General features: G+C 41.7%; 1 protein-coding gene across 2 annotated transcripts in view; it reads left to right on the top strand.

The window, feature by feature from the left end:
• The window catches only part of ANKRD50 (ankyrin repeat domain containing 50), a 37,970-nt gene extending 16,709 nt beyond the window's left edge, over positions 1-21,261 (top strand). For both annotated transcript variants that reach the window (XM_056489866.1, XM_056489867.1), the window contains exons 3-5: positions 4,527-4,756; positions 12,314-15,861; positions 18,036-21,261. In XM_056489866.1, the coding sequence (XP_056345841.1) occupies positions 4,527-4,756; positions 12,314-15,858 (3,775 nt within the window). In that variant the 3' untranslated portion in view covers positions 15,859-15,861; positions 18,036-21,261. The remainder of the gene's footprint in view (positions 1-4,526; positions 4,757-12,313; positions 15,862-18,035) is intronic.
• Positions 21,262-22,089: the final 828 nt, after the last annotated feature.

The raw sequence follows: 22,089 nt of genomic DNA, 5'->3' as shown, positions 1-22,089 counted from the left end.
ACAAAATTACTACAACATTATGTAAATATAATTGGCTTGTTTCCAGACTCACTGTGCACTTCGTTTTCCATATTTGCCTATGCAACAGAAATGAAAGTAAGTGTCTTAAAAATTCCATTGTAAAGGGCTGTGATATGTCATGTTGTAAGCCACTTAGAAGAAGGAAGATGCTTGTTTGCTTTTCTGAAGATTGAGATGAGTGCTTGGAGAATTATTTTGTTCCACACTAGGAATTGTTAAACTCTTTATATATAAATGCTTATTTATACATACAGAGGCATCAATCCAATGTATATAGGCATATTCCTGATCAATATGCCTATACACATTGGATATATATATACATAATTTGTCATTAGGAATATAACAAATAGCTGGTGAATTTCCTCAAGGAATCTGGTGTAGAAACGTGGGGGAAAAGGAGGAGGAGGCTATATGTGAAGTAATGATGTTGTCTGCTATTGGGAAAGAACAGGGTTTGTAAATTCCTGATGCAGACCTCTGGGATGGTGCTTCTCAGGAATACAAATTGGAAATACACCTCATGGGAGGTGTCTGAAAAAGCAGTTTGTTAAAGCATTGTTACACTGTTTAGAAAAAGAAAGGTAAGAGCTCAGTAGTAGCAGAACAATAGATTTCCAAATATGTCATTTCTGTAATGAAATCTGAAGTGTGTCATGCTTTGCTAAAAGTAGCAGCACTTTGAGTCTGACAAATCAGGGGTAGTGGTTGTGTTTTATTTTGGTTTTTTTTTTCCTTCCCCCTGCTGCTTGTGGCCTGCTTAGGAGATAATTTTTATCATCTTATTCTGTGTGTTTGTCCCTAGTGAATGCTGGCAGCTGGGTAGAGAAATGGGAGTCTTTTTAGGAAGCTACACTCCCCATTTGAGTGGGGACATAGCTGAATTTTTTGCGCACTAAAGACAGTCAAATATGAAGAACATTGATTTCTTTTGCCCCTAGAACCACTCATTAATTGCTGTTTGGCAATGTGTTTGCTTTCTTTCTTTTTCTTTTTAAAATAAGTATGTGCACTCCACTGTGTATCTTTTCAGCCTTTGATGACAACACCGTCTTTTGATGACAACACCGTCTTTCTACTCTGTTCTGTTGTGTCTTTGTGTTTTTGTGGATCTGATCTAAAAATCTCAAGGGCAACCATAAGCAGAACTTCAGCATAGCCTGTATATATTCCTTCCATGTGTGGAAAATCATGTTTGCATGGGTTCAGTCAACTCAGTAGCAATCCTGAAGAATTCTGTGGGATGGCTCATTGTTCTGAGGAATTCTTATTTGCTGCAGAGCATGTAAAACATCTTTGCTCTGCATAAGTAAGTCATTAGATTGCCATTAAAATGAATTCCATCATTTAAAATACCTAATTGTACTGTTTTCTCTGGAGATTTTGTATTTGTACTTACTAGCTAACATGGTTGTTTTTAATGGTAACCACTTTTATATCTGTATTAAATGTAAAAGTTGTAAAGATAAAGCTGTTACCCTTTCAGAAGGTAAAGAAAACCAACTTCCAATCTTTTGAGAGCCACTCTGCAATTAAGCAATCTGCTACAACAATCTGTAGATGAATCACCCTTTAGGGAAGTGCTTTAAAGACCTTGTTAATTCCGTGTTGATTTATGTTATTTTCCTGTGTAATCAAGAAATGGTAGGGGAGTGGAGTTACTACGTTATGGAGGCAAACACAAGAAAAAAGGATGGTGTAGGTTGGAAAAGAGTTTAGAGATCATTGACCAGCACTGCCAAATCCACTAACCCATGTCTGAGTGACAGCCCCCTGGCTGTCACATAATGTGGCAGCTGGCAAATTAGCACAGCACTTCCCGAAAAGTTTCACTATTCTGTTCCTTGGCATCGACTCTGAACTCGTGATGTAAAGTGGAAGAACAGAATTTTATCAAACAGTTTCAAAGGGCACTCAGAGAAAAAGCCCGATCAATATCTTGTTAATGCCACGCTTTTATTAATATTGCTCTAGGCTGGGAGAAGTCATGGTGCCTCATTTCTTATGTGCATATATTTTTTCTAGTGGAATTTAAATTATGTTAAGATTCAGAAATACAAGTATTGTGAAGTGGAAGGAAGCAGAGCACAGGGAGACAAGGGGCTGTGGAATAGCATTTTGTGGAGCAGCTTCAATATGCTAGTGCTCATCTGCCTAGGAAAAAATAGCTCAGAGAGGCTGTGATACAAATTTTAGACAGTGGGAATATGATATTGCTGCTCACTGCTCCTTCCAGTCAGGAGCTGAAGGATATCAAATGGATCATGGACATACAGATTTTTAAACTACGAAAGGAGGGGTTATTTCATGTGTTAAGCTGAGCTGCAGACAGCCTTGCTTGTGAATGCCAGAGCCTTAAACCAGTTCATACAAGACTTGGACAAACCTGTGGAAGTGTGGTCAGTCAAGGGATGTTAAGTGCAAAGACTGAATCTCAGAAAGTCCTTGGAAGCAGTGATTGCTGAGATTACTGATGAAATTTGGTCTCCTAGTGCTTGCCCAGTGCTTACATTATTCCTTAGACATCTGCTTCCAGCCCTGTTTGGAGGCACAGTGATTTGGGAATCTTTCCCAGACTTGACTGCTCACTTTTTTTGGTGATACTCCCAGCAGGTAAAAACTGACTCAAGAATGCTTCTGGATGTTCCTAAGGTATTTTGTAGGCATTTTGTTAGGGTCACATAGATTTTTAGGTGAGATTTTTAATTTAAGATAACCATTACCATTGCTTCATATCTCATAGTAACATTTATTCTCAAAAAGTAATTTCATACAGAGAACTGTGTGAGAAGAAAATTAGTTTTGATAGGGAAAGAAATGTTGCAGGAAAAATGCCTTGACACAAATAGCTGAGGGGGCAAGGCAGCATTGTGGTGGGGGAAGGGGTGGAAAATGTGGTCATTTCCAACTGCCTACTTTCATTGTGGGATTGGCATCACTTGGGAAAGTAATTTTAACCTCATGGCTACTTTAATTTCCTGTTCTGTAAATTGGTAGCTGCTTAACTTCCCAGCTTTAGTGAGCAGTGATTGCAGTTGTACGTCAGGCATCCTCTGAAGGATTGCCTAGCTGGGGAGGAGCTACCAAAGAGTTCCAGAAGTCTTGTGCTTTTGGAAAAAAAGGGGAGAGTGGCCATGTTTCAAAATCCATGTAATACTGAATATTTTCACATCACAAATAGTCTGTACTTCCTTTTTATACCTCTGAGAAAATATCTCCCCTAGTCTGTTCTGCTAGATTCTGTTGCTACTATGAGACATGAAAAGTGCACCACTGTTCCCATTTTGCTTTTTTCTCAGTCAGAAAACCAGAAAATAACAAACCTTCCCCTAACAAGGTTTATGTATCATTTCTGAAGTGGGTTAAATTCTTGCATTAATAGGCAAGATTTTCGTGTATTCCCATTTGAATGCTTGGTAGGTGATAATGTGTTGACCAAAGTCTTCTGAAGGTGAATTTGTTCAGTAAAATAAATGAAAAAAGGTTATTATGGTCTTGAGTAAAACAAAAAATACTTATGATGGGCATGCCTTCTGGACATGTACAAACAGCAAATTTACAAGGAAGTAAACTGTCAGATATGTATTTTTCTCACCTCATTTCATTTTCCAAATCCTTGTACTATAAAGTTAAAGTTTACTTGCCAAGTGTATTTAAAGATAATTTAGTCAGTGGAATTTACAGGCCTAATTCACTATGAAGTTCCCAAAAAACAGTAGTGTAGTGTGGAAATACTGAATAGATGCATGGTGGTTAAGTAGTGCTATTTAAAGATACATATAAATGCAGTTGGGTATATTTTTAAGAACCACCTGCTAAAGAGAGGAACAGTAGATGCAAATTTGAAGTTTTTAGCCACACAATCAGATGTGTTGTTAGAGCTGCATCCTGAGGATGCATATATTCCTTTCCCAGTAACAGGAGCTTGGCAGCTTCAATATAAATAAAAGCTAATAAATCAAAGTCACTGCAGAACGCCTCAGTCTGCTACTAATTTGCATTTTATTTGTGGAGGTACGGCAGAAGTTCTGTTCTTTGTAATAGTGTTATTCATTCAGACTTGAACTCTTTGAGCTTTGATATTTCATGTGTCTTTCAGATTTTTGTTTCATGACCATCTATTGTTCACTATTAGTTTCTGATAAGCAATAGCAACAGCTTTGGGAGAGAAATCATAGTGGAGTTCTTAAGCTTTAGGCCAAGAAGCTTCTGAGTGAAGCACCATTTCTCCAAGTATTCTGATGAGCCTTGAACACTATTACATAATTTTCAAGTTATTAATTAGAAGTTCATGAAAAAGTAATGGTGCCTAAACAAAAGCTACATCACTATCTGTTCAAAGTCTTTCTTTTAGTTTATTCTACTTCAGTATTTCCCATGGTAACTATTTTTGAAAAGTAACTTTGCATTTTAAGTTGATCACAGCTTTGTCCTGGGTGCCTGTATGACAGTGGATGTATTGTTAAATGCATTTAAATACCAATTTTGTGTCGTGTTCCTTGCAGGTGCATTCTGCTCCCTCTCCTGGGAATGAAGCCCCCTCAGCAGAGCCTCTTCATGCTGGTGGATTCGGTGGACGAGGGCTGCAACGTTTCTGAGGGTGAACAGACCTCCACAAGTTTGTCTGGGACAATAGCAGAGATTTTAGCCAGCCACTTCGAGTTCTTCCCTCCCTGGCTGCTCCTCCTGTGCTCTGCCCGCAAGCAGAGTAAAGCTGTTACAAAAATGTTTACAGGTGAGCTCAGGAATTGTCTGGGACCTGTACCTAGGATGTTATATTCACCAGGCTCTGGGCATGGTGGAAAGCACTGTTCTAAAAAATGACAATAGCAAAAATAGTAATTCTGAAAAACACACATCCCTGTTTCCCAAGGAAAGCTTAAATCAGCCAAGCATTTTAGAGGTAAATTTTATCTTTGCAAAGAATCCATGTTCTCTCCAGTGTTTTGAGTTTTGCTTTGCTCGTTTTATAGAGCCTTAAACAGCATAGGTGATGTGTAAGTGCAGAAGTATTTCAGCTGCCAACACCCATTCCTTACAACCTCAGAAGGTTTTCCTTTCATCTCCCATTAAAATCTCTCCCTGTGTTTGCAGAAAGTGGGTAATAATCTCCGAAGGTGAAATTGGAGAGAGGAGCAATGTAGATGTGGATTCTTGGACTGTGCTTTCAGCAAAGGTTGCACAGTAAAAAAAATTTTTATAGCTTCTTCATCCAGGCTTTACTGTGTCATGAGAACATTTCTTCACTGTAATGACATAGTTACTGGAGTTCTCTGAAATTTAATAAAAGGCAATATCTGGACTGGATTCCAGGTCTGTGTGTAAAGCCTGTGTGTATTAAGGACACAATTAGGACAAAAATGTGATTATAGAACTGAGACCCATAGGCTTGCTCGTTTCCACAGTGGCAGAAGGTCGATGGGATAATTGCATTTTGGAATGAAGCACTGTATTAATCAGTGGCAGGCATGAAGACTGGTATTTGGGAGTGTGTGACAACAAAAAGAAACTTTGGGTAGCTTCATAGGGTTCCTTCAGGCATTCATATGGGAGTAGTTTTGTCAAAGTTTGGCTGGTTAGATATGTTGTTATTGCCAAAAAAACAGACAAGACTTTCTCACAACAGTCCTATTTCCTTTCCATTGAATCATAGTGTATCAGACTAGCCCTAAAAAATTGCTGTTGTCTTCTAAGTATATTTCCAGATGGAATTCTTGACAGGAAAAATCAGCAGAGGTAATGGATATGCCTTTAAAAGCAATTTAATTCCAGTGAGTTAATTTTTCATTTCCACAGAGTATGACTTGATGAACAGCATAAAGGAAATTGGTGTGTGATACTATAATCACATCTTCACTGTGGGAAAGGTACAGCAAAGAAAGAACTGGATACAAATTGAGAAGAAATTTTAGGGTCTGTTCAGAGGTAGTTGTGGTTTAGCCACTGTGAAAGGAAAATGTGACATTACAGCCAGTGTGATGGCTGCCCATTTAATACACTGTTGGAGGATGTTACTGTTACCAGCCAATACTCAGGTTTGCAGAAGGTGCAGTGAGGATATGAGGAGCATGGCCGAAGCTTCTAACTTCAAAAACTATGCAACTTGGTGTTGTAAAACTGCAAATAATGTGGATTTCTTTTTGGGTTCTGGCCTGAAAAGGATTGACTGACATTAACTCTTCTACTGGGGCAAGCTCTTCTCCTCCTTTGTGGTATTTGAATGTTTACTTTTAGCTGAGCCAATTTTTAAAGCTATTTATATTTACATGATGGGCAGGCAGAATAGAAGATCAAGGATGAGTATTTGGACCAAATAAAAATCAGTTGCACTGTAACTTTATAAAAGAGACTGGGATCCTGTTAGGATTGATTAAGAAAATGTATCCCATCTGTATATTTTTCTGTTAAAAAAGTTTTGGAGTATGGTATGAAATATACATTAACCAATATTAATTTGCTTGCAATAAGTTTATATCTGTTTTCACTTAAAATTTTCGTGCAGTGAAAACTTCCTCTGGATCTGCCTGAGAAATAGATTTAGCTCTCATTTCAGCAAACTCTACCCAGTGACTGGAAGCAGGCTTGCTGCAGTGGCCTTGTCCTGATGATGCTCTTTTTTGGGTGTGCAGTACAGATGGGACTTGTGCAGCAGCTCCTGAGCCAGAAATAGTGATGACATAGAAGAGAGAGTCCAGTCTTTCTCACCCACTGTCATCCTGAGGCTGTCAGTGGTGAATAATCATCCCTAGCATTCTTAAGAATGAGAAAAGGAGGAGGGGTGTTTGTTCTGATCCTCTTTGTTCTTTCACTTCTGGTGGAGGCTTATTTATGAAAACTGAATAGCTGTGCCTGCATCTGCTGCTGCTTGTGCTCTGAGCCCTTCTGTATTCCCAGATTCTGTAGTAGCATAACATGCTGCAGATTTTTTCCCCTTGCTCAGATTCTCAGCTTTCATTAATTTAAAAAAAAAAAAAACAAACAACCAAAGTTAAGAAAAAAAGTTTTGCCTCTTGTGGCTACAGAGACAACCTCAAAAATATGAACCAAATGTGAGATGATGCCTGGCTGAGTCTGCGGTCACCCTCCACAGTGAGCAAATGCCAAATGAGTTATAAAAGGAGAGGGACAGATAACTGCCTTCTCTTTGTGTGCTCTGTCACCAACCACATGCTGCCAGCTTGCTTTTCCTAGTGGCTTTTCCCCTGAGTGTAACAATCCTCTCTTGCACCCATACTTATCCACGTTGTCTCCCACATCATCATTTGTTATCATTTGGTTCCAAGTGTGGGCACTCAAGCAGCCACATCAACACAGCCTTTCCAACATGGCACAGAAAATAAACCTTGTTTTTGGGTTTTTTTTTTCATTTTTAGCTAATGAGCTAATTCTGATGCTTCTTCTAAAATGAGAACTGAATCTTGAAAGCATATTAGTCGTGCTTACAAAACTAATTTCCTGTCTTGAAAATCCCTCATAATAGTTGGAAAACTTGAGACATTTTAAAATCAGACCATTTTTTTACATAGATAAGTTGGAGTGAACATGAGACTACTTCAGGAGAGATTGCTTGCAAAATAAAAAATCTAAGTTGTCATCTAATTTTTCATTGTGGCTTGGAATTTATTTGGGTGATTCCATGTTTCTTTGAAGTCTTCATGGGAGTTAGATTCTTACTATAAAAGAAACTATATATTTATGTGGTTGTAAAATTTATAATACTGAAGCTTTGAAAAAGTTTATTTCTTGGTTAGGTTTGGGATTTGGAAAGAAAAATTATTTAGAATGCTTGCTAAGTATATAGGGAGCTTTTAATTACCGTGTCCTTTCTTTTCATTACCACTTTGAAAGCATTGTACTAGGGAATTTCATATTTCCTTGTAAAAAGTTGTGTGTGAACTTGGAATTTAATTGCCTTGTAATTAAAGAGGGAAGGCTAAATTGTTTTAAATGGACTATTACCTGTGGATCTAATTAAATAAACTTCTGTGCAGTGACACGGACCAGTGGGAGCAGCAGATTTCAGCCTCAGTGTCTCGTAGCACCTGCAGAAGAGGCAGAGGAATTTGTAATGCACAATATACTGCAAATGCACTAAAAAGCTAAGTGTGCTGCCTCAGTCTCCAGGTGCCCTTTACTCTGCTGGAGAAGTTATTCTTTTTGTGCAGGTGTGCATAAATGGCCACAGAAGTACCTAATTCAATACTGTTTAGATCAGCAGGATAAATTATTAATGCCAAATTACTGCAGTGTTTGTAATAATTTGGATTACTCTAAAGCTAACAATTCAGTTAAATATATTAAAATGTATTTAAAACTTCTGTTATGTGCTTGTGTAAATGCATTTAAAGATGGAAAGTGGAAGGATATTTTTAAGTATTGAAGCTTGCTAGTTAATAGCTTTTTTGCTATTAAAGTATGAAAAGGTTGACATGCTATAAAAGTATTTATAACCAAGAGACTTTTTTTCCCCCTTTTGAATGACCCTAGGTCTTGCCAAGGAATACATTTGGAACAGATTTGTTTACAGAGCTGCCAGAAATGTAATAAATTAGAACAATCCATATTGGATCTCCCATTGGATTGAAAGTGATGTGTTGTAAGAAAAATTTTAACAATGCAAGAAGCAGGGTCGTGGGACTGCAAGTTCTGTCTACTGTAACTTCTGTTTTGCTGAGCTTAAGTAGTTCATGGGAATGCATCTGAAACAAAATGAGCTTTCTCTTAATATTTTGTTGCTTCATGTCCATGAAAGTGACTTATTGTATGGGGCAGGGTTGAAAAGCAAGTTTGCAGGAGCTTTGTTTGGAAATGTAAAATGACTTCATTTAGGCAGATATTTGGGAGAAAAAAACATAGCTTTGTCTTTCTTCTTCAAGCTAACAACAAAAAAGTTAGACTTTAAAAATTGAGTTCTATCTATAAGGCTTCTTTTGAATTATTTGCTTATTATAGTATGGACTGATGCAGTGGTTAAAATTAACATCCTGTTTATGTCCAAAATTCTGTTACAATGGCAGTTTGTTAATCCCAGCCCTTAAAGGGTGTTTCATCCCTGGGATGAGTGTAGTGTGCTTCTTGCTATCCAAGCTTCCTTTCAGATACAAAATACAGGATCTCATTAACAAATATTGTATGGAAATACTGCAGAAGAGGAAAAAAAAAAGGCAATTTTTGGCTTCCATAAACATGCAGCCAATCAAATAGTTTAAAACTGCTCTGCAGCCTTCTGAAATTATAAATAAGTCTGAAGTGCTTAGATATTTGGTGTATCTCAGATCAGGGTAATTTTTTTATCTCTAGTATGGAACAAAGTAATCAGACCATTGTAGAATGTTTTGTGTCAGATGAGACTTCTTAAAGACCATCTCATTCCAACCCCCTGCCATGGGCAGGGACACCTTCCACTATCCCAGGTTATTCAGAGCCCCATCCAGCCTTGCCTTGAGCACTTCCAGGAATGGAGCATCCACAGCTTCTTTTGGCACTGATACCTCATTTAAATGGAAAAAAAATGCCAAACACACAAACCCTTCCTTTTTTACTTTTTTATTTGGAGGGCTTAGGCTTTGGGTTTGTTTGTTCACTTTCCCACCCATTTTGGGAAGCAAAATGAAAATTGTTTTTCAAAGAAGGCTTGCAAGGCAAGCAAGAGTGTTTTGTTTTTGAAGCAGAGATACGGAGACTGAGACAGAGGCGCCTGAACAGTTATCACTGCAAGTTTTCCTGGGAAGGCTTTGAGTCAGGGGAGGTGAAGTGTAATCATTAGTCAGGCAACACTGAACATCAGCTGAAATCTCAGGGTTGCTGTTGTGCCAGTCCATCAGGGGTTTTCTCATAGCAGGGAAATGAAACCCACTGCTGAAAAAACACTTGAGGCATGCAAAAATAAAAATAGCTTACATTTGGTGTGTAGGTGTGTATCAGAAGGCAGGATGTGGGCATGGGATTAATGGGAGAGGTTGGGGATTTGGTGAGCAGGGTCACTTAGGTCTAAAGACATAGAGGATGAGTTTGCAGAGCTGCCTGTTCTTGTTCAGCCAAGAGACAGGGACAGATCTCTCTGAAGCGGTTCAAAGGAAGGTGAGTGAGCAGGGTGGTTGAATTTGCTCCAGATGGAGCAAAACAGAGCTGTTCCCTCTGCATACACGAGCCAGGCAAAGGGACATTGGCTCTAATTACAGCTCCTTGTATGCATGTAGCTGTGAGTCCATGCACCAAGCAGTGCCCTGGCTTTGGTGTTCTTTTTTTCATTTCTGTATCTTCTGAAGGATCCTGACCTAGAAACAGCCTTTCACTTCAAGTGGGAGCTTAGGATCTGCAGAACCACAGGGCACTGTCTGCTCTTACTCAGCAAAGTTTTTTATTTGGGTTATGTGCGAGAATTAAGGGCTTCACAGAGTTGCATACAGAATATTTTAATAAAATACATAGTAAAGCAATGAATTATGCCATCCTACAGGTCAGGTTAGGACATTACTTGAATTTGTGGCACATTATGGTAGATAAAGCTGGCTATGTGTTTTCTTTTCGAGCCAAAAATACAAAAAAAAAAAAAAAAGCCTTGGGAATGCAAAAAGATTATTTTCTTCCTCCTGTCCTTCTCATTCAAAAATCTTCAAGTAGTCAGTCTTATTTGTGTAGTCTTATCCTCTGAAGTGACTGTGCAAAAGTGTCCTCTCCAGTGATTTCATTTCATGGAGAAGCATGATTTTCTTTTAGGTATTCTGTTGGTTCAGTCCTGTTTGTAGTGCTTCCATAATTACTGAGGGAAGCAGAAATATTTTAGTAACACTTCCATAGTTGGCCTCTCTGTTCTCATCTGTGATGTTTGTACAGTGCTCATGTAGACTAAACAATTAACGGAGTGACCTTAATGGGCCTTTCAGAACCTCTGCTGAAGCCACTGGGGACCTAAAACCACAGCTCTGTTACCAGTCTGAATTTGCTGTCAGAACAACCTCACAGACTGAGCAGTTTTGATCCACAGAGTGTTTAAATACAATAAAAACATAGATCTAGAGGCAACATCCTTCAGAGGCTCACCTAAAATGATTTTTTTTTGGTGGAGAAGGGGCCGGAATTGAATTGAACACATTGATCTATGGTTGCTTTTCCTTCATTAAAATTCAGTTTAGTAGCTTAGCTTTGGTTTGAAGAGCAGAGTTGGTCTTGTGTCTGAGCAAGGAAGGGATCACAGCCTGTCCCTGGAGAAGTGAGGCGCAGTTCTGGCCTGAAACGCAGTCGCTGGAGCCGCTGTGTCCGTGACCTCTGTGGTTTTCCCGTGACTTCCGCGAGAGCAGCGTTCACACAGCGCGCTGTGTCACTAATCAGAGAGGGTAGGTCCTCATCAAGTGCTTACCTTGGCCCCAGCAGAGCAAATGTTTGAAATGGCAGAGGCAGCTGTGTATCCACACGGCTCTGCCTTGGTTCAGCGCCATTCCTGAGAGGCTTAGGCGGCACAGGGAGCTTCCTGGCACGTGCTGCTGGGAGCAGTGTCCCTTTCCTCGAGTGGGAAGGGAGGATGTAGTCTGCATGCATGGAATAACGTCCCTTTTTCCTCTAAAGAGTAAACAGGCTGGAAAAACAATGAGATCATAAAACTGTGAGAGAACCTGTGTCTTTATACAGTGAGTCACCTACCAGAGAACCAGGGTGTTTATCTAGAACTCAGTCCTCATTTGCAAAAATAGGTAATTTTCGGTGTGCAGACGTCTGAAGATGTTTGAAACTATTTTTGAGTGTCTCTCCTGTATCATAAAAGCTTTTAAAAGAAACTGTGGTTTCAGGTTAGTGATTTATATACATTTAATCATGCATATGCAGCAGGTGTGAATACCATCTTCTGTAATTAAATAAACAAAATAATTGTCTTAATCTAAGTAGTTGAAAATTACTTAGAATTCCTTTGTTAACCACACTGGAGAAGAGATTATTCCTTTAATAATATAATAATACTTAATAATCTTATTTTGGTTGCAGTTTTGATGGTTTTGCTTAGGTGTTTAGTATTGTCCAAGGCAGATGTACAATGCCTAATTCAGAGTGATTTTTCAGTGTTATTTTTGTTAATAGCACATATTTTTCTTGCAGTAGATAATGATAACAGTGCATCTGATTATCCAAGTTTTCTGCTATTATAATTAACTTATATTCACTGTGTTTACAGAGGAAAATATTTTGCTGTGGGTGTTCCCCACCCAAAAATATCTTGGCTTTTTATTTACTTTTCTTTCAACACTGAGTTAAGCCGGACTGGATCAGAAATAATTACAGCTTTCTCCCCTCTCAACAGGTTTTCGAAAAATAAGTCTGGACGACCTGCGAAAGGCTTACATTGTGAAAGATGTGCAGCAATATATTCTGCATCGTTTGGATCAGGAGGAAGCCCTGAGACAGCACCTCACAAAAGAAACGGCAGAAATGCTGAATCAGCTTCACATCAAAAGCAGCGGCTGCTTTTTGTATCTGGAACGCGTCCTGGATGGAGTCGTGGAGAATTTTATCATGTTACGGGAGATCCGTGATATTCCAGGAACGTTAAATGGCCTCTACCTTTGGCTCTGTCAGAGACTTTTTGTGAGAAAACAGTTTGCAAAGGTGCAGCCCATCCTTAATGTAATTCTGGCAGCCTGCAGGCCCCTGACCACCACGGAATTGTATCACGCGGTGTGGACCAAAAACATGGCGCTGACCATGGAGGACTTCCAGCGCAAGTTGGACGTCCTGTCCAAAGTGCTCATCGACGGCCTTGGAAATACAAAAATCCTGTTCCATTACAGCTTTGCGGAGTGGCTGCTGGACGTAAAGCACTGCACGCAGAAGTACTTGTGTAACGCCGCCGAGGGGCACAGGATGCTGGCCATGAGTTACACCTGCCGGGCCAAGGATCTGACGCCGCTGGAAGCGCAGGAGTTTGCGCTGCATCTCATTAATTCCAACTTGCAGTTGGAGACGTCAGAGCTGGCTTTGTGGATGATATGGAACGGCACGCCCGTCAAAGACTCCCTGTCAACCGTAATTCCCAAAGAGCAAGAGGTGTTACAGCTGCTGGTGAAGGCCGGCGCTCACGTCAACAGCGAGGACGACCGCACGTCCTGCATCGTGCGGCAGGCCCTGGAGAGGGAGGACTCCATCCGCACCTTGCTGGACAACGGGGCGTCCGTGAACCAGTGCGACTCCAACGGGAGAACGCTGCTGGCCAACGCCGCCTACAGCGGCAACCTGGACGTGGTCAACCTGCTGGTGTCCAGGGGAGCGGACCTGGAGATCGAGGACAGCCACGGGCAGACGGCGCTGACGCTGGCGTCCCGGCAGGGCCACACCAAGGTGGTGAACTGCCTGATCGGCTGCGGGGCCAACGTGAACCACACGGACCAGGACGGCTGGACGGCGCTGCGCTCGGCGGCCTGGGGGGGGCACACGGAGGTGGTGTCGGCGCTGCTCTACGCCGGCGTCAAGGTGGACTGCGCGGACGCCGACAGCCGCACGGCGCTGAGGGCGGCGGCCTGGGGCGGCCACGAGGACATCGTGCTGAACCTGCTGCAGCACGGCGCCGAGGTCAACAAAGCCGACAACGAGGGCAGGACGGCCCTGATCGCCGCCGCCTACATGGGGCACAAGGAGATCGTGGAGCACCTGCTGGACCACGGCGCCGAGGTGAACCACGAGGACGTGGACGGCAGGACGGCGCTGTCGGTGGCGGCGCTCTGCGTGCCGGCCAGCAAGGGCCACGCCTCGGTGGTCAGCCTCCTCATCGACCGCGGCGCCGAGGTCGACCACTGCGACAAGGACGGCATGACCCCGCTGCTGGTCGCCGCCTACGAGGGACACGTGGACGTGGTGGACCTGCTGCTGGAGGGGGGAGCTGATGTCGACCACACGGACAACAACGGGCGGACGCCGCTTCTGGCAGCTGCCTCCATGGGCCACGCCTCGGTTGTGAATACTCTGTTGTTTTGGGGTGCGGCCGTTGACAGCATTGACAGTGAAGGCAGGACGGTGCTGAGCATAGCGTCTGCGCAGGGCAATGTCGAAGTAGTGCGGACTCTGCTGGACAGGGGGCTAGATGAAAATCACAGAGACGATGCAGGCTGGACGCCTTTGCACATGGCAGCTTTTGAAGGTCACAGGTTGATCTGTGAAGCTCTTATAGAACAAGGTGCTAGAACAAATGAAATTGATAACGATGGACGGATACCTTTCATATTAGCCGCGCAGGAAGGTCACTACGACTGCGTGCAGATGTTACTGGAAAATAAATCCAACATCGATCAGAGAGGCTACGATGGCAGAAACGCTCTCCGGGTTGCTGCCTTGGAAGGTCACAGAGACATAGTGGAGCTGCTGCTCAGCCACGGGGCAGACGTGAACTACAAAGATGCCGATGGCCGGCCAACGCTTTATATCCTAGCGCTGGAAAACCAGCTGACGATGGCCGAGTACTTTTTGGAGAACGGTGCAAACGTGGAAGCGAGCGACGCTGAAGGAAGAACGGCACTCCATGTTTCCTGCTGGCAGGGCCATGTGGAGATGGTGCAGGTGCTGATCACGTACCACGCCGACGTGAACGCCGCCGACAACGAGAAGAGATCCGCCCTGCAGTCTGCTGCCTGGCAAGGCCACGTGAAGGTCGTGCAGCTCCTCATCGAGCACGGTGCTCTGGTCGACCACACGTGCAATCAAGGTGCTACTGGACTCTGCATTGCGGCCCAAGAGGGCCACATTGACGTTGTCCAGATATTACTGGAGCATGGTGCTGATCCCAACCACGCTGACCAATTTGGGCGCACCGCTATGCGGGTCGCAGCCAAAAATGGACACTCCCAGATCATTAAATTACTGGAAAAGTACGGTGCGTCGACTCTGAATGGTTGCACTCCGTCTCCAGTCCACACAATGGAGCAGAAACCCCTGCAGTCTGTCTCCTCTAAAATGCAGTCCCTAACCATGAAGTCCAACAGTTCGGGGAGCACTGGAGGAGACACGCAGCCTGGAGTGCGGGGATTATCCAACGGGCCTGCACACGCCTTCAGCTCTCCCTCGGAGTCTCCCGATTCCACGGTTGACCGCCAGAAGTCATCTTTATCCAACAATTCCCTGAAAAGCTCCAAAAACTCTTCTCTCCGCACCACGTCCTCGACGGCCACCGCTCAGACGGTGCCCATTGACAGTTTCCACAGCCTGTCGTTCACGGAGCAAATCCAGCAGCATTCCCTGCCACGCAGCAGGAGCAGGCAGTCCATTGTTTCCCCTTCTTCCACAACTCATTCCCTGAGTCAAAACCACAATTCACCGAGTAGCGAGTTCGAATGGAGCCAAGTAAAACCTAGCTTGAAGTCAACTAAAGCGAACAAAGGGGGCAAAACAGACAGCTCCAGCAAGTCTGGGTCGGCTGGAAAAAAAATAAAGCAGGGTGGTTCCTCCCAACCTAAAGTGCTAGAGTATGAAATGACTCAGTTTGATAAACGAGTACCCATTGCCAAATCTAGCACGAGCATGCCGCTGAAATCAATGCCACCAGAGCCACAGTGCAAAATTTTGGTCCCTCCAGCTCAGCAAGAAGTTGGTCGATCTCAGCAGCAGTTCCTGATCCACCAGCAGAGTGGGGAGCAGAAGAAGAGAAATGGCATTATGACAAACCCGAATTACCATCTCCAGAGCAATCAGGTTTTTCTGGGCAGGGTTTCTGTCCCACGAACGGTGCAGGACAGAGGGCACCAGGATGTGCTGGAAGGCTATCCCCCTGCAGAGACAGAGCTCAGCCTTAAGCAAGCCTTAAAACTTCAGATTGAAGCTGGCGACCCAAGCTTCAACTACAAGAAGGAAACACCGTTGTAAAAGGTAATTTTCCCAGTCACAAAGGAGCCAAATGCCTGCATCTCATTTAAAATGTGCTAAAATTGCATTATATTATCATTTACCATCGTAATTGCTTATGTGGTGGATGTTAAAATCTTAACCTGGCAAGTATTTCCTTTGCTGCCATTTCAAAGAACCAGCATAGAGGAATTGGATCACTGTCATGTCTGTTGAATTCAGTTGCTCAAATTGTGCCCCACTGTCTTTGGTAAGTGAGTTTCACGTAGCATTGATTTGGAATTTCATTTTCATACGTAAGGACAGATGAGAATTTCAGTTAATGATGTTTTCAGATGCAATCTTTATTTCATTATTTACAAAAATGCTCCTCAGAAAGTTTCTGAAGGTTTTTATAATTCATAGGCTACCACTTTTCTGAATGTGGATTTCAAGGATGAAGCATAAGTCTAAAATACTTTTCTAAAGCTTTGATTTTATATTTCTGTTACTGTAAAGGTAATCCCCCTATAAAATAGGTGTGTTTTCTCAGTGCAAGATTATAATCTATGTTATGGTACCAATTTTCTGACCATTCTGTTGTTCTTAAAAATGTGGAGTTCGTTTAGATATCTCACTTCCTCTCCAAAACTGAATTTTAAGCTGAAAAAGTAATTATAAGTCTCTTTTTCTGACATGAATTGTCAGTGAGTCAGCTGAAATATTTTTCTCCCTTTTCCTGTTGAGGTGAATGTTTTTTAGGGTATTTGGAATGTGTTAATATGCTTTCTATTGGTGTTTCAGAGAAGCAGCATCTTTATGAAATGTGTGCCCGCTTTTTACTGCTTGTTTGCTTATTTTTGAAAGCAGCATTTTGGACAGCTCAGGCTGCTGCTCCTTAGAACAGGAATATTCTTGCCAGTTCTGACTCAGTTCTGCTGCAGTCCATCAAAGACAGCATGTTTCTAGGACAGTTGCAGGTGGTGCAGAATCCACACATGGAAGGTTTTCAGCTGTCAAAAACACATAAACAGGCGTTTTCCCAAAATGTCCTGGAAACTGATTTTGATGGAATACATCTGTGGTTGTAGCTGAGGTCCCTGGAGAATTGCAGAGCAGTAGAGTATTTCACAGTACCCATTTTGGTTCATTTAAAATGTTTGAAACAACAAAGTGTTTCAAAAACATCTGCACTAGAGCCTGCACATTTCTAAAATGCAAATTTTACCCAAGGGTCAGATGAGCTGTGGGGCAGGACAGCAGGAACAGGCACAGAGAGGAATCATCAGCTGGGGGAGAAAAGTCCTTAAATCTTCATAAAAGTTACGAGGACTTCAGATTCCCACAGTAGCACATCATGCCCAAACAGGATTAGAATTTATTTGTAATTTTTTCCTGCTTCCATAAAACTTTAAGATGTATAATTAAGGATTGTATTTCCTAACTCTTACGTGCCTGCACCTGATGTTCATCGCTTGCTTTCATGTTGTACTTTATTGTAAATCCATTGCATGGCTCTGATGTAGAATGTGTTCATCTGACCTGACCTGTCATCAAAAGACTGTTTTTTGTGAATTTTTCCATCTTTTTTTGATTTTAAAATATAAACAACATATAAAGAAATCTGAACAAACCACATATAATACTAAAATTTGGCTTTGCTTTATCTGGAACAAATGGTGTGTTACTGAAAATTGAAGGTTTCTCTCTCAGTGAAGTTCTTGGTTATGCAAATAGCTAAAAAATGAGGTGTGGATAACCAAATGGTTCCTTTTGCTTTTCTGTTAACACTTTCCAGAGCGTCACTTTAAAGGAGGGAGTTTAGAACAATTCTGTGTGGAGTTGCTTGGCACAGGCTGTAATTCACCTCCTCTTTTGCCAAATCTCAAGCAGAAGAAATGGTAATTTCCCTGGCTGGTGGATAAATGAGTCACCTGTGGGGAATCACATCAGAAATACTCTATGGGAGCACTGCAGGAATGGCTTTTCCTTCCCTGGCTGTTGCTTCCCAGCCTGTCCTGGGAGCTCATCCTGCTTGGGATGGCAGAGAGCACAGGGAATCAGTCACAGCACTGGGGTTAGGCAGGAAACACTTTTCCTCATCAGGTTGTTGTTGCCTTTTTTAGACTTTAACTAGGGAAGATGAAGCTCCCTTTCTGACAGTACTGTTTGTGTCACAGGCTATTTCAAAGCTAAATGTTTTTATTTTATACTTGCAGGCCAATTCCATGATGCTGTGAAGAGAAGTGCTTCTGCTCCCGATGATTTATCAGCTGGCTGGGATGAAAGCAAACAATGCTTGTTTAGTCCACCTAGAAATTCAAGAATGTGATTCCTACAGTACAGTTACCTTAATTACTGTAACGTGCCTACATTTTCAGGCTGCCTTCTCAGTATAACCCTCTGTGCTTCGAAATTTTATTTTGTGTACTTTGTATTTAATACACAGAATGAGCACTTTTTTAATTGCAGAAAGATATATGCTGTATTTCCCTGACCACAGCTGAAAATGGTAAGAACCAGGAATTCTGATTTCCTATTCCAGATCGCTTGGTAGAGGTGCATGTGCCACAGTGAACTGTGTTATGGAAAAGGCAGTGCTTTTTGTATTTATTTTTCTGTGGCTAAAGAAAATAAGCAATGAGTTTGTCACATTTGCATTGTTGTCATGTATTGTCAGTTTCCCATGTACTTCAAAAGGTTCCCTCCAGAATTACAAGTCTTGTAACAGTATTTTATAAATACTGTACTTGTGTGTTCTGTCTGTGTAATTGCTGTTCAGTGGTGGCAAAGAAGTCGGACTGCAACTACCTGCAGTGTCTTTGGGATTTTTAAGAGGCAAAAATCTACTCTCTGGTACTACAGCACCAAATCTGGATGGCAGACTGGGACCACTGAAAGCAATAGGCAAATTTTGGACACTTGGTCTTCAATAGCCTCTGTTATTGCTACGGTGAAGAGGTGACTAATATGGGTATGTCCGAGGTGCTAAAAGGTCTGATCCTGCTTTCTTGTATATCTCTATACATTAGAAACAGCTCCTTCTCTTTTCCAAGGTAAAGGACTATTTTTGGGAATGTCAGTAGAGCAAACCATGGAAAATGCAGACCCTTTGTGAGTGAGGCTGAGAGGATATGCAGCGAGGGTGCAGTGGAAAAGCACAGCGGCAGCGTTGCCTGGGGAGTACAGAGATTGCTGAGTTAGCCCTGTCCTGAGACAAAAACTCCTTAAAGCACAAACTTGTATGAATGTGGTTACTGCTTCACGGGGATTGGGTGGAGGCAGCGTGTCTCTGTACCTGCAGCACGGGTAATCAGCAGGCAGGAGAGTCCAGCTCTGGACAATGGAAAGCTGCTTTCCTGCTCTTACAGCAGAAGGGTTTCACTTGTATGAAAGAGAGCAAAGTCAAGGTTGTTGTGAGAGTGAGCAGTGCAAGTTTTCCCTTTGAATGTGCACATCTTACTTACAAGTGATAAAATGAAACAAATGGGTTCTTTTCTCCTACAAATGCGAGCTATATTCTACTGTTCACCATTTCACAGCCTTGCTCTTTAGAAAATAAGCCTATTTTTGTATGCAAGTATTTCTTCTAAAGGCTTGGGTTTCATCCTTTTCATACTCTAATTCTGATCATTCCAGAAATAAGATGATAGAGAGCTGAGGTTATTTTTCATAGATGATTAATTAGATCCTTAAACTTTGATGAATGGCCCCTGGATGTAGATGTAGTGCATATTCTGAGGCACTAAAGGGCTCCATGTCTGGCTATTGTAATCAACCATCGTCCAAATTATTTTTTTTTTTTTAAATCTTGCACCTCCATTCTTATTTGCTTTTTCCTAAATGTAAAAAAAAGGATCTTTTATAGTCAGGCATTCATCATATAGTAAAATTAGATGTTAGAAGCTGACACACGGCAATACGGATTATTCTGAATGTTTCATGTATTGAATTTCTTGTCCCTGTGGGACAATTATAAAATAAAAATAACAGGAGTCTGGCAGAATGGCCTTAAGAGGGTTAGTGGTTTAAAAAAAAGAAAGTACCAAAATGTTCTCAGCAGACTTGTTCCAAACCTCAAATATAGTACATTTGCAATACTGTGCAAGAATTCTTAGTGATTAGATGTATGTTTTGTTCTGTGGAAAAGGATCCCTGAATGCCAACATTTTTTCTACTGACCTTGACTGTCATTGGGACTATATTTATTTAATTTTATTGTGTTGTTATTAATTGCACCTTGTGGACAGAGGACGTAAAAATATGGCCAGTTTCACAAGGGGCCACAACTTACAGATGGTCTGGTGGGTTTTGTGTGAATAGTATTTACATTTGAAACAGTCACTGGGGAAACCCTCTCTCCAAATCAGCAGAAAGTAGACCTGTCAAAAATGTGTTCAGAATGACAATTCTGCCACATTTTGAATATCCCTTTGGAACAGGGCATGAATTGCTTAAAATGATCTGTTTTCTCAGAAGGTCTGTGTAATTCCACGCTGCTGTTGGGTGCGATTTGTAGCATCACCATTTGTGAGGGGTTTGTGTGCCAAGCAAAGCTCTGTTCCCCCAATGTTCCCTCTGCTCTGCCCTTTCCCATAAATGGAGTGGAGGTGAGCAGAGGGTGAGCTGTGACTCAGCACAGCTCCTTCTGCCAGGGCAGCAGTTCTCACCACCCAAAAAACCTGAATAAAACAGGAATCCTGTTTCTCTCCATCCCATCTCGCTGGTCCTTCCGAGGGCATCTCCACAAGACATCCAAAATTCTTGATGGGAGAGCTGGGGAAAAAAGACTGTTCTGTTGGCAAGGATATCAATACTGTGTGCATGTGGCAAAACTCACCTGGAGAGAAATGCATTAAGAGATACCAAGGCACAATTGATGCATTTTTGTCTTCTCTGTGATCAGTATTGAAAACATTACCAATTCTTTACAACTAAAAAGGTGTTTTCCCTCCTCAGTTACTCTGCTATGCAAATGTCTGTTATGCTTAATACTCCCCATCTGAACTCCTCAGTTAACTTGGTTTGCAGATAGACTGTTTTTTCCTGGAGTGGGTTGTAAATAGCCTTTAATGTACATTGAATTTCACATTGTAAAATTTTTATTTTATTCCTTGTATTATATTAAGCGAAAATCCCTGTGTATATTAAAGTGCATAATAAATATATTTGCTTTTCAGCAGACATCTAACTGTTTTAATTTTTCTACCTCATTTCCTGGGACATTTCAGGAGAAGGTTATTCAACTTGATTAACTTTCATGTAGTACTAAATGAAGCGTGATGTTTGTGTCCAGTAAGCAGCCCAGGCTAGCAAACCTCAGACCCTGGCATTAATTCCCGTGGCTTTGAGCATTTACAGGAGAAGATTTTCTGCATGTTCTTCTGTTTAAAATGACCATTATATACTGTAAATACCACGAGGGCCAATAAATTCATTATTTCACTTGCTGTAAGTTCTTTGAAAGTTCAGATGGGTTTGGTTAATTATTGCCTTGATGAGTGTTTCTCTGTAGTATTTTCAGTTTAAGCAAAAGCTCTTCTTCTGGTGGTGGGTACTTGTTTTTCTTGAATGTGTTATTAGAAGAGGCAGGGGAGAGAAGTGTTCTGGTCCTTGCAATAATACCCTTTGGCCCTGAGATCTTGCCTCACCCCTTCAGATGTAAAGCCACCATGATTTCTACAGAGGGTTTTTGAGCATGAAGGAGGAGTTTGGCTGTGCCTTCTGCAAATGGTGCTTCAGGGTTACCCCCAGGTGTTCTGCTTCACACAGATTCCAGCAGCTGGTACACATGGCTCGACTGATTCCCAAGATGAGGAAAAATTGTCATTATCTGCTTGCTTTCTGTGGATTTCTCTTGTTTCTCACAGCAATTACTGACCCTCTTTTGTTGAGTTCTCCATCTGAGATAACAAAGTAAGAGATGCATTAATTCAGTGGCTATTTTTTTATTGAAGCAAAGAATTCTCACTGAATGAATCTTTGAGTAAGTTCTATTACGTTCCAGAGACATTTTCTTCAGATAAGCACTGTAATAATATTTAAATAAAATTATTCAACACCTCTTTTAAATCTCTCATTCTATGGAATATACACAATCCCATTAAATAATGCTTCACATCTTCAGTGAGATCTCTGCAATAATTTGGCTTGTGTATTACATGTATTTTTCAAAAGAAAGCTGAGATTGGTTGGCACAGTAAACTAAAGCCTTTCAGTTAGAGGCCCGTGGAGAGACAGCAGTGAGAGTTTGGCCTTGATCTAAATCCTAAT

This window comes from Oenanthe melanoleuca, chromosome 4 (assembly GCF_029582105.1).
Source record: "Oenanthe melanoleuca isolate GR-GAL-2019-014 chromosome 4, OMel1.0, whole genome shotgun sequence".
Taxonomy (NCBI): Eukaryota; Metazoa; Chordata; class Aves; order Passeriformes; family Muscicapidae; genus Oenanthe; species Oenanthe melanoleuca.
Note: the sequence above shows the minus strand (reverse complement) of the source record. Positions and strands in the feature narration are given on the sequence as shown.